The sequence below is a fragment of the Colletotrichum karsti genome, assembly GCF_011947395.1.
Source record: "Colletotrichum karsti strain CkLH20 chromosome Unknown Scaffold52, whole genome shotgun sequence".
Lineage (NCBI taxonomy): Eukaryota > Fungi > Ascomycota > Sordariomycetes > Glomerellales > Glomerellaceae > Colletotrichum > Colletotrichum karsti.
The window spans coordinates 306,683-319,263 of NW_024065952.1; the positions used below are offsets into that span (position 1 = coordinate 306,683).

The 12,581-nt window shown below is 55.4% G+C and overlaps 3 protein-coding genes across 3 annotated transcripts; 2 read left to right on the plus strand and 1 right to left on the minus strand.

The window, feature by feature from the left end:
• Positions 1 to 2,285: 2,285 nt before the first annotated feature.
• On the plus strand, positions 2,286 to 3,783 carry CkaCkLH20_11939 (fatty acid desaturase; the record flags this gene model as incomplete). The annotated part of the gene is made up of 2 exons (XM_038894653.1): positions 2,286 to 3,321; positions 3,383 to 3,783. The coding sequence occupies 2 exons, from the start codon at positions 2,286 to 2,288 to the stop codon at positions 3,781 to 3,783; spliced, it is 1,437 nt and encodes a 478-aa protein (XP_038740094.1).
• Positions 3,784 to 7,362: 3,579 nt separating this feature from the next.
• On the minus strand, positions 7,363 to 7,971 carry CkaCkLH20_11940 (uncharacterized protein; the record flags this gene model as incomplete). The annotated part of the gene is made up of 1 exon (XM_038894654.1): positions 7,363 to 7,971. The coding sequence occupies one exon, from the start codon at positions 7,969 to 7,971 to the stop codon at positions 7,363 to 7,365; it is 609 nt and encodes a 202-aa protein (XP_038740095.1).
• A 2,052-nt stretch (positions 7,972 to 10,023) lies between these two features.
• On the plus strand, positions 10,024 to 11,276 carry CkaCkLH20_11941 (uncharacterized protein; the record flags this gene model as incomplete). The annotated part of the gene is made up of 3 exons (XM_038894655.1): positions 10,024 to 10,306; positions 10,360 to 11,039; positions 11,106 to 11,276. 3 exons carry the CDS (start codon positions 10,024 to 10,026, stop codon positions 11,274 to 11,276), a joined length of 1,134 nt encoding a protein of 377 aa, XP_038740096.1.
• Between the last annotated feature and the right edge of the window lie 1,305 nt (positions 11,277 to 12,581).

Consider the following 12,581-nt stretch of genomic DNA (forward strand, 5'->3'; position numbering starts at 1 on the left):
CGGCCAGACAAGTACCACGATTGCGGCTACATCTCTTCTTGCTTGGAGACACCAACATCGACACCGACACCACACTGCCAAGGCGGATATCGAAAGAATCAGCGCAGCAGGCTGATCTCAGCGGATGACCAACTCAGCACAGAGACACGAGTTCGGGATCAGCGAACCTTGGGAACCGGAGCAGGAAGCTTGCCTTTGCCCCAACATTCAGCCTCGAAGCAGTCGAGGGATATGCCCGTGGTTGGAAAGGTATCTTGAGAGATCGGCGAATCAGGTCGTACGACTGACGCCCAAGGGTCGTTGATGTTGTCGGATTCAGGACGGAAGAATCAGCCGGATCGAAAGGCGGTGAGGTATCTTGCCCAGGATGCGATGATGCATCGAGAGTAAGTTTTGGGGCTGCAGAGAGGTGCAGAAAGGTAGGCACAGCCGAGGATGTACCTTGGTACCTGGAATTGGACGAAGCGAGGTGGGAATGGAAGGTGGGAAGGTGGGGTTGAATGGAAAGGAGGCTCCCTGGTTCCTTCCCGCCGGAAAGACCCCTCATCATCCGGGCATTGGGGATTTCCCTGCGCGGTGTGTTCTGTGCCTGCCTCAAGTCGCATTACCGCTGTCGGTCTCGCCTTGCTGCAGCAGATCAATTCCACCTAGGAGTGTCATGTTCCAGTGGCCACCTCACCTCACACTTGGTGATTTGCCTCCCGCAAGGGCAGAAAGGGGTTGGAGTTGTAATGCGAGTTCCTCAGCTGGTGTTAGCGGTGGCCACAGCCAAAGCTCTAGCGAGAATTCAACGTCGATGAAATTCTCGGCAAGAACCTGGAGGTTCGAGGTCGCTCTGGCCTCGGTCTGTGCAGCAATGCAGAGAACAGAAGAAGCGGCATGGAACAGAGGAAAAAGGCAGGGACTTCCTGCCTCGCCTTGCGACGCTAGAAGCAGGTACGTTTACGCTTTACCCTGCCTGCCTCTACTGTGTAGGTAGACCGCCAACCTCGTCCCAAAAATACTTCGGCCGATCTTATTCCTCCCGTCTTCATACGGCATTTGGCTTGTGAAATTGATCTTACTGCCACTCGCCGATAACATAGATTGGCTTGAACGGCGGTCACCTTACCTCTAAGCAGCACGAAACCAGCATGGACCGAGGATGTCAAGCCTTGGAGCCAGATACCTCATCACCCATTTCTGTGCGTAGAGATACATTTGGAGGGCCTTTGATAGCAAAGCCCGTGTTCACTTGTTCGTCTCCATCCGCATAACCACGATTTCTCCTGGCGTGATCAGTTCGGTTCAGCTCCAGTTCGAGTGGTCCTCCGTTCCGCCGACCTCAAAATGCCTTAACAGATGAGAGCAGGAGATACCTGGTCTCCCGCACTCAAACCGCTGATAAACTTTGTACCCCGAGTTCTTGCCTCCTACTGGTGGATAACTCCATCGAAAAATAAAAAATTAACAAAAATCCTACAACGGAAACAACTGCCACGCCCACCCCCTGCCACCTTCCTCCCCTTGCACCGTGCCCTGCAAACCCCCGCGACGACCATCAGCGGCATCTCCAGTTCGTCCCCAACAAAAACGGAACCGAGGAACAATTGAGGTGCTGGCCACCAGTATTACAGACACAAACTGTTGCTGCTGGCATTGCAGTACCTATGGATACAGCCAGCACAGCATAGCATGAGAGGACTGGGTGACTTTCACGAAAGAGACACATGCCTTACAGATAGATACCTCCTGGATGTACCGACCACCGTAACCACACACCATCGGGGAGAGAAAGAAAAAAAAAATAGAGCACACACCACCCGCATAACCTCGTCTTGCCTTCAACTCATTCTTAGTCTTCCCTCATATCGAGGTACCTTCCGCTCCACGTACCACCAGTCGCGGTACCTGACCGGCCCTTGTTAGCTTGGCACTTGAACGGAGGCGGGCAGGACGAGAGAGACACACATACACACACCCAGACCACGCACCAAGCAGTTGACAACGGGTCCCGTCCCGGTCCATCTCGTTTGCTAACTATTTTGTCTTTTTGCCTCCGCTGTGGCCCGATACCTTGCCGATTATCGTTCTCCTCCATCCCCCTTGTGCTTCCTTTATTAATCCCCTCCCTTCACCTCCGTCCCGCCTTTCGTTTTTTATCCTCCCCGAGTCCCAATCCCAGCCGGTAGCCCTTTCTCCTCCGAGGGTCGTTGGAACTTTGTCGTCGTTCCTTCAAAGTGTGTTAGCCGTTGACACCCAAAGGCCACAATCCGCTGTTGCTGCTCCGTCACAACAAATTTGCCATGGCTTCAACCACTTCGTCGACGCCGGCGGCCAAGAACCCCGTTCTTCGCCGTACCGTCACTTCCACCACCACCGACACCGACGCCTCGGTGCCCTCGACTGCCGTCGCCTCGCCGATCGACTCTCCCCGTCCTTCGGCTTCCTCCACCTCTCTGTCCTCCCTGGCCTCGGAGACCGTCGAGAAGAAGTCCTCCTACGGCAAGCTGTACGACACGTACGGCAACGAGTTTACCCCTCCCGATTTCACAATCAAGGACATCCACAATGCCATCCCGAAGCACTGCTTCGAGCGCTCCGCCTTGAAGGGTTTCAGCTACATCGCGAGGGACATTCTTTGCCTGGCCACGACCTTCTACATCTTCCACAACTATGTGACGCCCGAGTACATCCCCTCCAAACCTGCTCGCGCTGGTCTGTGGGCCATCTACACCATCCTTCAGGGTCTTTTCGGCACCGGTCTCTGGGTCATTGCTCACGAGTGCGGTCACCAGGCCTTCTCGCCCTCCAAGACCCTCAACCACACCGTCGGCTGGGTCCTCCACTCGGCTCTCCTCGTCCCCTACTTCAGCTGGCAGATCTCCCACAGCAAGCACCACAAGGCCACTGGCCACATGGAGCGTGACATGGTTTTCGTCCCCCGCACTCGCGAGCAGCACGCCAGCCGTGCCGGCCGCATGGTCCACGAGCTTGCTGAGCTGACCGAGGAGACCCCCATCTTCACCTTCATCATGCTTGTCCTCCAGCAGCTCGTCGGATGGCCCAACTACCTGATGACCAACGTCACCGGCCACAACTACCACGAGCGCCAGCGTGAGGGCCGCGGCAAGGGCAGGAAGAACGGCTTCGGCGGTGGTGTTAACCACTTCGACCCCTCCAGCCCCATCTTCGAGGCCAAGGACGCCAAGCTCATTGTCATGTCCGACATTGGCCTGGCCATCACCATCAGCGCCCTCGTCTTCCTCGGCAACAGATTCGGATGGTCCAACCTGTTGGTTTGGTACTTCATTCCCTACCTCTGGGTCAACCACTGGCTCGGTAAGTTTTTTCTCAACGTCTTTCGACGCCTCCCGCTGATCGCTAACTCGTTCGTTTGCAGTGGCCATCACCTTCCTCCAGCACACCGATCCCACCCTGCCTCACTACACTGGTGAGCAGTGGAACTTCGTTCGCGGAGCTGCTGCCACCATCGACCGCGAGATGGGTTTCGTCGGACGTCACCTCCTCCACGGCATTGTTGAGACCCACGTCCTCCACCACTACATCAGCACCATTCCCTTCTACAACGCCGACGAAGCTTCCGAGGCCATCAAGCCTGTCATGGGCAAGCACTACCGCGCCGACGTCAAGGATGGCCCGGTTGGCTTCATCAAGGCCTTGTACAAGTCTGCTCGCTTCTGCCAGTGGGTCGAGCCCAGCGCCGAGGCAGAGGGTGATGGCAAGGGTGTCCTCTTCTTCCGCAACCACAACGGACTTGGTACTCCTCCCATGAAGGGCTAGGTATCTTGAGCAGCGGGTCGAATGAGTAAAAAGTAATGGTCGTGTCAATCCAAGAGCCGGTCCTGGGCGGCCCTCTTCTCATGGTTCCTCGGAAGGCATGTACGACGATCCCGCGATCGTCAGTTCACCAAGCCCAGGGTCCGACAGTCACGCCTCGTTAATGCGCGATCTTTTCAAGATACCGCGGTAATGTCGAGACGGGCAAGTCGAAGCCGCGTCGAATATTCCGGTACAGGAGCGTTGGTTCAAATCTCGCAAGGCGTTAGCATGGTTATACCGATCCAGATGGATAGACGTTAAAGAGAAATATTGGTAGAAGAACAGAGCATAGAAAGGCAGCATCCGGGCATTCCGGCCAAATCATACGCATCGATCATTAGTGACTTGACAAATTTGCTCCTGGCTCAACGTGTACGCTCATGCAGTATGTCGTTCGCAACCGCGATCGCTATCGCTATCGCGTCTTGACGGAGAGGTCGTTATTTAGGTCAATATTCAACCTGGTGCTGTTGTAAACAGACCACACGAGCTTGGACGATGTCCCGGATCACTTTTCCATATGGTAGAGATGAAGATGCGGGGGAACAAGCGAATCAATGGACCAAATCGCCAGCGGTCTGATGGTAACACAGCAGCGTTCTTGGGTACAGGGCGTTAGTGTCAAAGCTTGAGCTGCATGAGCTCTCTTAACCGAGATGACTTTGCGCCGCGGCCGGGTCCGAGTATTTGTCGGGGCACACCTCCGCTCCGAGGCCGTCATTTTGACGTCGACTTGAATATTCTGTCGATTTTCCTTGGATGGGTAGCAGGTAGTGGTTTGATCTGGTCAACGGCAGTTTTCACGATCTACCCAGGTGGGTTTTCAGCTGAAAAGCTCATGCTACAAGATTTGGTTATCATCAAGAGCGAGATGTGATGAAAACGGGGGAAATAATCAGAAGCGCTTTTAGGAAAACTCGACCCTTCAAAAATCAGCTGATGCCAACGACCAATTTGAGACGACATCACTCAATATAGTCAAGTCGGCCGTTTGGTGGAGGGCGAGAGCGCTCTGGACCACGCGGTCACGGGTGAGGCCGCATGCGGGAGGTGAGGTTTTCTGGATGCATGGCTCGGACGTGGGATGAGAGACATGGCTGCGGTCGAGCCGTGCTTTTTTGGATCGTGGGAGCGGGCGAGGTAAGGGGGGATGCGTGGGATAACGGTCAACGGGGTTCCGCGTGGGTTGAGGGCACGGTTTTGAGGAGGTTGTGGGAGATGTGTGTGCTTTGGGTTATGAAAACAGATGACAGTATTGTGGCTGGCTGGTGATGTGAGGTTCCTTTCTGATGTAGACTTCTGCTGTGTCCCCGGTACGGGCTTCCTGGAGGATAAGGTAGGGCTTTTGCGGCTCTGTACAGATAGCTTGGCCAGGTGTATAGCCTGAACCGGGCTGTCTTGGTTGAGATGGCTTCGGGACGTCGTGTCCGACCTGGTATTGCTCGTACGAGGCCAACTCGCCGAGTTGAAGGTCTGTGTCTGTTTTCTGGAGACATGCCCTCTGTCTCTGTTTTGGTTGTAGTTGATTTGTCACATGGTTCAACGTCGTCCGTGAGACTTGTCTCTATTGTGACGACTGCGCGGGTTGTTTGAGTTACGGCCGGCTGAAGTGAACTGTAATGCAGAGTCTCTCGCCTTCTGACTGTAGGAAGGATGGACGCTGAGGCCAGGTATACTCCGGGTGAAAGCAGCGCCCAGGACCAGAGAAGTGTGAATCCAGCGCGAAAACACTCCATTGCCAGGCAATGTATCAACATGTCCAAGGCAAAATGCAGGACCAGTAGGATTCGAGAATTCTCCTGCATCATGCAAGAGCCGCGTCTGGGGTTATACAAGTGCCATGTAGAGTCATACAGCATTTTTCACTGCGATTTTAACCCATCCTGACGAGAGAAAGGCTCATCATGACAAAGCTGCAGACGAATGGATGAGGAACTGCCACTAGTATGCATGTGAAGCTACTCATGAACCTACTTGAGGACTTGGGCCAAGTTTACGCCTCTTCAACGTTGAGCTGACTCTTTAACACAAAGACCAAAGATCGATGATGGGCATGTATCTGTTAGTCCAATCTAGGGTGTTGGATGGGGCAGACGTCTTCCAGAGTGGTGAGGCACTTGACTAACTTCACTTTCGCGTTGAAGCCTAGCCTCTTGTCAACGCGACGCTCGAGATCGAAGCCTCCGGGGAAATATTCCTGAACTGCGCGAAATCGAACGTGTCTGATGCCGTTCCAGCCGGGGTAGTTCCCGGAACGAAGCTTGGATCGGTGAGAGTGGCGTGATATCACATCTAGCGGGAGGCCGGGCCTATGCTCTGGAGGGTGTCTCGGGGACGGCAGTTGAGAAATGTCTGGAAAACATGGGAATATCTTCGCGCCGCGATCTCGAGGGCCACACTGCCGTAACATGGCACATGGCCATCGTGGTAAGACCTCCCACGTTCATGGGCCGTGGCAAAGCTGATGAATGCGGTAACATAGTTCCTCTCTACGATTTCGCATGGCTTCCTTAAGGAGAACATCTAGTGTTGGAGCGAAACGAAGCACTAACTGTAGGATCTAGATGCCGATATCCCGTAGTCTCTGGACAAGAGTCAGTTCCTCGAGAGATGGATCTCCCGTCAAAGAATGCCATGCGCTTCATGGCAAAGAAGAACGGGATATCGACTTTCCGCATGCAGAGATTCCGAGAGATGAGGGTGTGCTGCTCACGCGCGGCTAACGTGGCCCTCGCGAGATGACCGGGCCTTGACCGGCTCGGACTTGGGGCTGCACGTGGAGTCGGACCAACTGATATTGTTCAAGCCTGGAAAGATAGTACGCGGTGTCGAGAAAACGTGCGGGCGGCAAGATGGCGAGATGGGAGCCATGTTGAGATCCCGGGCTTCTGGGACCGGTGCTAGAGCCGTCTGGCATGGTGGTTTGTCCGGAAAGATGGTGTGCTTCCGAGGAGTTTTGGGGCCCAGATGGTCGGGAGTTGTTCTGCGCCTCAGAGATCTTGAGGTGTACGTTGACCATGGCTTGGTTAGTTTGCCGCGATTCATCCGTTTAGTTTCTCGATTGTTGACAGCGAGAGTGAAATCGCACACTTCAACTCTCGGGTTTCGGCACAAGGCATGGGGAATAATACGCTAAAACTGTAGAATGGAGCACGATTCAGAACTGGCCTGAAGGCATTATGGACAGTAAGAGGGATGTAGTGCCCGTGAGGCTGAGCTACATGTAGACAAAGGTCTAAGAGATTGTCTCGAGTGCGTTAGACTGGACCTCGACATGGCGCCGCAGCCAAGGACGTCTGAATCCGTGAATCCCGAATGTCTCTCCCATTGTTGAAGACCCTTCCAGACCAGAGCATACGTCACTTTGTTTTGCGCATGTCTCGAACCACGCCGAAACCACGTTCTGATGATTAACGGATATGCATAGACCGAATAAATCTTCAGAGACAACTTGTGGATGCTGGTAAAGCTATCACGAGAGAGAACCGGCCGAGAAACGGAAAATTATAGGTGTAGACTTGACTTCAATTATTAGCCTAATTACGGGAGGGTGACTTCAATCGCCTCCGTCTCAAAGTCGCCCGAGAGAACGCCATCGCCGAACTGCAGCTTCTCTATGGTCTCCTTGCTGAGCTTGTCCGCCGTTGTGGGCCACACCGTCTGCCACTTGCCCTTGGCCGCGATCCGTGGCTTCTTGCCAAGCTTGTCGAACGGCAGGGCGGGCTCGCGGAGGACGACCTCCTGCTCCCTGCTCTCGCCCGGGTGGAGGGTGACGATGTCGTCCTCGGGGGGCGGCATGAGCCGCTTCAGCGCGATGAGGTCGAGCTCGAGCGGGGTGTCCTCGCCCTCCGGCGTGACGGAAAGGACTCCGACGGCGAGGGCCACGGGGTCGAGGGGCGTGTTCCAGCGGAGGATGGTGAGGGGGGAGGTGTGGTCGTTGGTCACGGACAGGGTCAGCGTGGGAGGAGAGGTCGAGGATTGACGGATCCGGACGGTGAGCTTGGATAGCGCTCCGGCGTCGTGGGTGGGTTCTTGGGACATGGTGCTGGCGTCTCGGGAAGAGCCGTGGGTGTGGAAGAAGAGGATGAGTAGGACGACGACAACGATGAGGACGGGGCGGAAGAGTGAGCGACCAGCTGGGTTGCTCATGAGATTGTGGTTGATAAGTTGGCGCCGGCTGGTATGGTGATGAGAGGGTCTGAGTCGGGTTGTGATGCGACAGGCAACTGCAGATATTGACAGGTAACGCAGACAGAGTCTGTGTGACGGAACGGCTTCCCAAGGCGGCAGGCAGGAAGGAAGATGCCGGATGACGTCAAACGATTGAACGCGGTCTTTCCCCGGCTGGCAGATGTTGGTTTTCCGTCGAGATATCCAGCTTGGTGGAAGGAAAGGTGGACGAACGCACTAACCTGGGAATAGCAAGAGCCGTGGCCGTGGAATGTTGAACGGAAAAGACGGACTGAGCCACGCGAGATTAGTGTGCGATTCTGTCGGGTCCAGTCTAACCGTTCAAGATCACGAGTTGAATTTCTAATGGACTGTGGTGATTATACCCAAGGTGCGTTTGTTGTAGTGGCTATGCGCTGTGCTCTAATGGACAAAAGTCGATGCCAACTGGTCCTCAAACTTAATTGCTAAGGATGAACAGTTGTCTCACGCATTCAAACATGGGATAACAGCGGGAAACCCCGCACTCTGCAGCGCATGCCGTCACTTGACAGCCAGTTCAAGTTGCAGACATGGGACGGCGCTAGGAGATGGCACTCAGAAACAGCTCGGCCCATGCACGAAAAAGGAAGGTCGACTAGCGGCCGCCCGCGAAGATGAGTGGTGGGTTTCTGGGCCGGAGGTCGGTACGGGCGCCGAGCCTAGCAATGTCATCCGACCCACTCCGCTCCGGCAGTCGACCGGACGCTTCCGGACCCGGTAACTGGATTCCGAGACCTTGCGTCTCACAACGAGTAATCACGCCAAAAATGTCTGCCAAAGACACAGCAACATGAAGGTTCGCACCTACGTGGGAGATCTGCGTGGATGACGGATATTCTGGAAACTCGTGAGAAAAGACCCTTCTTTTCGCAACGTGAGATGGTTTTGTGGCACCCTGCAAGAACGTTCATTAATCGTTATGCACACCAGCCAGGCTCATGTCTCGCGCCCGCCTAGGGTGAACCTTCAGTGCGCCTGTCTCATAAATGGGCCTTGTGGTAATGAGACCACTTGGCAGGGTATGGTGTAGTTGGCGCAGCGGAAGAGGCTACAGTTGGCGCTCATCATGGGCCGTTTCTTTATGTCCGCGAGGACAGATGCCGTTTCCGGCCGGGGAGGTGGGGCCGGACGTGGAAGACAACGTAGTGCGCTAGGAGAATATCAATGGCTCTGCAGATCAAGTCCCGGTGCAGCGGCCGGCAAGTGATATTGCGTGGCCCTCAGGAACTGCGCTCAGCAGCCAAGACTTGAAAATCCTACGATCTTCATACAGAGACTTGTACGCGGCGTTGAAGATATTGCATCACGGAGGATATAGCCATTGAAGTCAGGGACGATGTAATCCGGGTATAGGGGTATTACTTGGAGGCGTCCTGCTTCTCAATGAATTGTCCGCATCTGTTGTTTGTGGCTTACCTGAACTGCCCATCCTAGCCGCTGGAACCGTAGTCTCCTAGCCTGACCGCCGGGGCTGGACGCCCTTGCCGGCTTTTGCGCCCTTTCGGTCTCTTGGTAGATTGTACGGCGTGTACTTACTGCCGGTGAAAGCTTCACATGTACTGCCCACACGGGGTCTTCCATCTCCCCTGTAGATCTCCAGTGGCTTCTTCTGCCATGGCGCCAGTCTGGTAATGGCACACGCCTTCCGTCCCCACGAACCCGTCCCCGTCTTTGGAGATGGCCAGAGCGTCTCTTTGGACCCTTCCTGAACGCCCGGCGTTCACTTGAGCCTCCACGCGCTGCCCATCGCACCAGCCTGGATGGCTTGGCTACCGTCGGTGGTATCTTTGTTGCCCGCGTTGGGAGCGATTCTCGTGCCCATTTCGAGAGAGAGATGGGCGTGGGACTGCCTCTGATCAGTTAGATATAAGAACATCTTCCGTTCCACCCCCATCCGACTTACTTGTTTGGAGTATCACCCTCAACACCAAAAAGCCATCTCAACTCATCACTTTCGACACTCAGCAGCCGCCGGCTCAAACAGTCAAGATGAAATCCTTCTTCGCCGCCCTCGCCCTCGTGGCCGCCATGGCCGCCGCCAGCCCAGTCTCCAGCCCAGTCTCCAGTTCAGTCTCCCGTCCAGTCCCGTCCGCCAGCCCAGTCACCACTGAGAGGAAAAGCACTTCGCCGATCCAGCTCAAACTGGTCCGAACTGGCAACACTGGCATCAAAGCCCACTTCACCAACTGCGGAAACTCCTCGCTCAAGCTATTTACCCCTGGCACCATTCTGGATAGCACTCCCGTCGAGAAGTTGGCCGTCTACAAAGGCAGTGAGTAATACCCCTCCTCGGCGCGTATGTAATCGGAAACTAAGACGTGTCAGACATGCGAATCCCCTTCGAGGGCATCCGCCTGCGCCTGGCACCTCCCGAATTGATCACCAACGCATCCTTCCGAATCTTCCAGCCTAACGAAACGGCCGAGTTCAACTTCAACTTTGGAAAGTGGCACGACGTCAGCCAGGGCGGCCACTTCAACGTCACCTCCATGGGCGGCATCCCCTACGCCACGGAGAACTCGACAGCGTTCGAAGGCTACCTCGGATACAACAGCAACACGCTACTCATCGATTCGGTCAACGGCACCGAGGCCTCCATCGCTAAGCGCGCGTTTGAGAAGAAGGCCAAGCGCACGGCCGTCCAGGGCGATTGCAAGGGAACTCAGGCCCAGGCCGTCGCAGACGCGCTTACTCACTGCACCAATCTGGCCAAGGATGCGTCCCGCTCGGCAATGTTGGACAAGAACAAGACCTTCGAGTTCTTCAAGACGAACGACGACACGGCCCGGAAGGCCATCAGCGCCGTCTTCACCAAGGTCGCCAACGAGTGCGCCAGCCGTGTCACGGCCGGCAGCGTCTCCAAGCTGTACTGCACCGACATCTACGCGGCGTGCAAGCCGGGCGTCCTGGCTTACACCGTTCCCTCGGTGGCGCTCATGGTCAACTGCCCGTTGTACTTCACCGCGCTGACGCCGCTCACAAAGTCCTGCCACGGCCAGGATCAGGTATGTGAAATCCTCGATGAAACTGATCACGCTTTGCGTCTTCAATGACTAACATGAGTTGCGCAGGCTACCACCACTCTCCACGAGATGACGCACCTTGTCCAGATCAAGGGCACGCTCGACTGGGGCGTCTACGGCTACGATGGTATCAGGAAGCTCACTTCCGCGCAGAACCAGAACCATGCCGACACGTACTGCCTGTTCGCCAACTCTGTCAACCTTGGCAAGGCTTGCTAAGCGCAGCATGCACTCGGCGATGGTGAAAGACCAGATCAGGTTGCTACATGATCTGGCGACCAAAAGTTGAAAGACGAGTTTTGTACAAATACTTCTTGTCCATATTGAGATTTCAGGATACCAACGGCCTCTGGTGTGCTCCTTACATACTATGGGCGGGCTTAATGATTAATGTTTAGTTAGACCAATGAGGGCTGGATATCCCGCCCCGATAGACATTCCACGATAGAGATAGAAGATCATGATGATCTAGTTCAGCTTTACCTTCTTGGCCATCTGGTGACTTGACGACTTCGGTCTAGCTGAGCAATTCGGCCCCCAAGAGCTCATCCGAGCCGAGACAGTTGGCGATCAAGGGGGCGGCAATTGAAATGAGAAGCTTGTGACGTTCAGCAGTTGTTGGTTGGGAGTCATAATTCCAAGCGGCGCTTGTGGTCGAGCGAGGCGAGGTATGCAAGGCAGTATGCAAGCCATCAGCCGCAATTCCAAGGGCGAGCGGGGGGCGGCCGTTGCCTCCGACACGAAGATGGCGCAGCGGCGTCGGGCATTTCGCTGTTGTTGGAAATGGCCGCTTCGATTTATTTCTGAGCAAGATAAACGGACCCATCTCTCAATGAACCTTTGATATTCGAGCGGGGGCCTTGCTCTGTGAATATGAATCACGTGGGCGGGCTCAGACAGACGGAAGAGGTCAGGAAGAAGATTGATATCAATCCCATCCCAGTCATGGCGAGATGGGCCGAGGCCAGACGGTGGCCCTGAACCTGAGATGGCCGAGAATCACACACTGTTGCCCCGCTGCCGCTGGGAGCTCTGGTGGGACCTGGGACCGTGTCGTACCGGCGACCTCGCTCTCGGGCCCAAATGGCGGAGACCGGCAGACAAGGGTGAGTTGGAATGTTGCTTCATGATTGTCGGTGCTTTTCTTTTCACGATAATGGCGGTCTGGGAGAATCAGAGTGAATGAATGAATGATGTGGGCTTCTCCTGTTGAGGCGTGTCGTTCCCCATCAAAAAAGGACGTCGTTCGGCCGGCTGCATGATACGTGCCGGGCTGCAGGAGTCAAAGTCTCCCGAGTCGCGCGCCCTGCGTCGTCCGTGGGCGAGAGCGCGCGTACGGACGGAGGCTTTGGGAAAGTTTGCTGGAATGTTCCGGGGGGGAGCAAAGCGGTTTGCGGGCACACGACATATGCACGATATGGGAAGAGTTTGGGTGTGTAATGTGTGTGACGATATCCTCGAGTCCGAGGTTACGGTCCGAGAAAGAGAGAGAGTTTGTGGTGAGCGGGTGCGAAGCAAGGGATA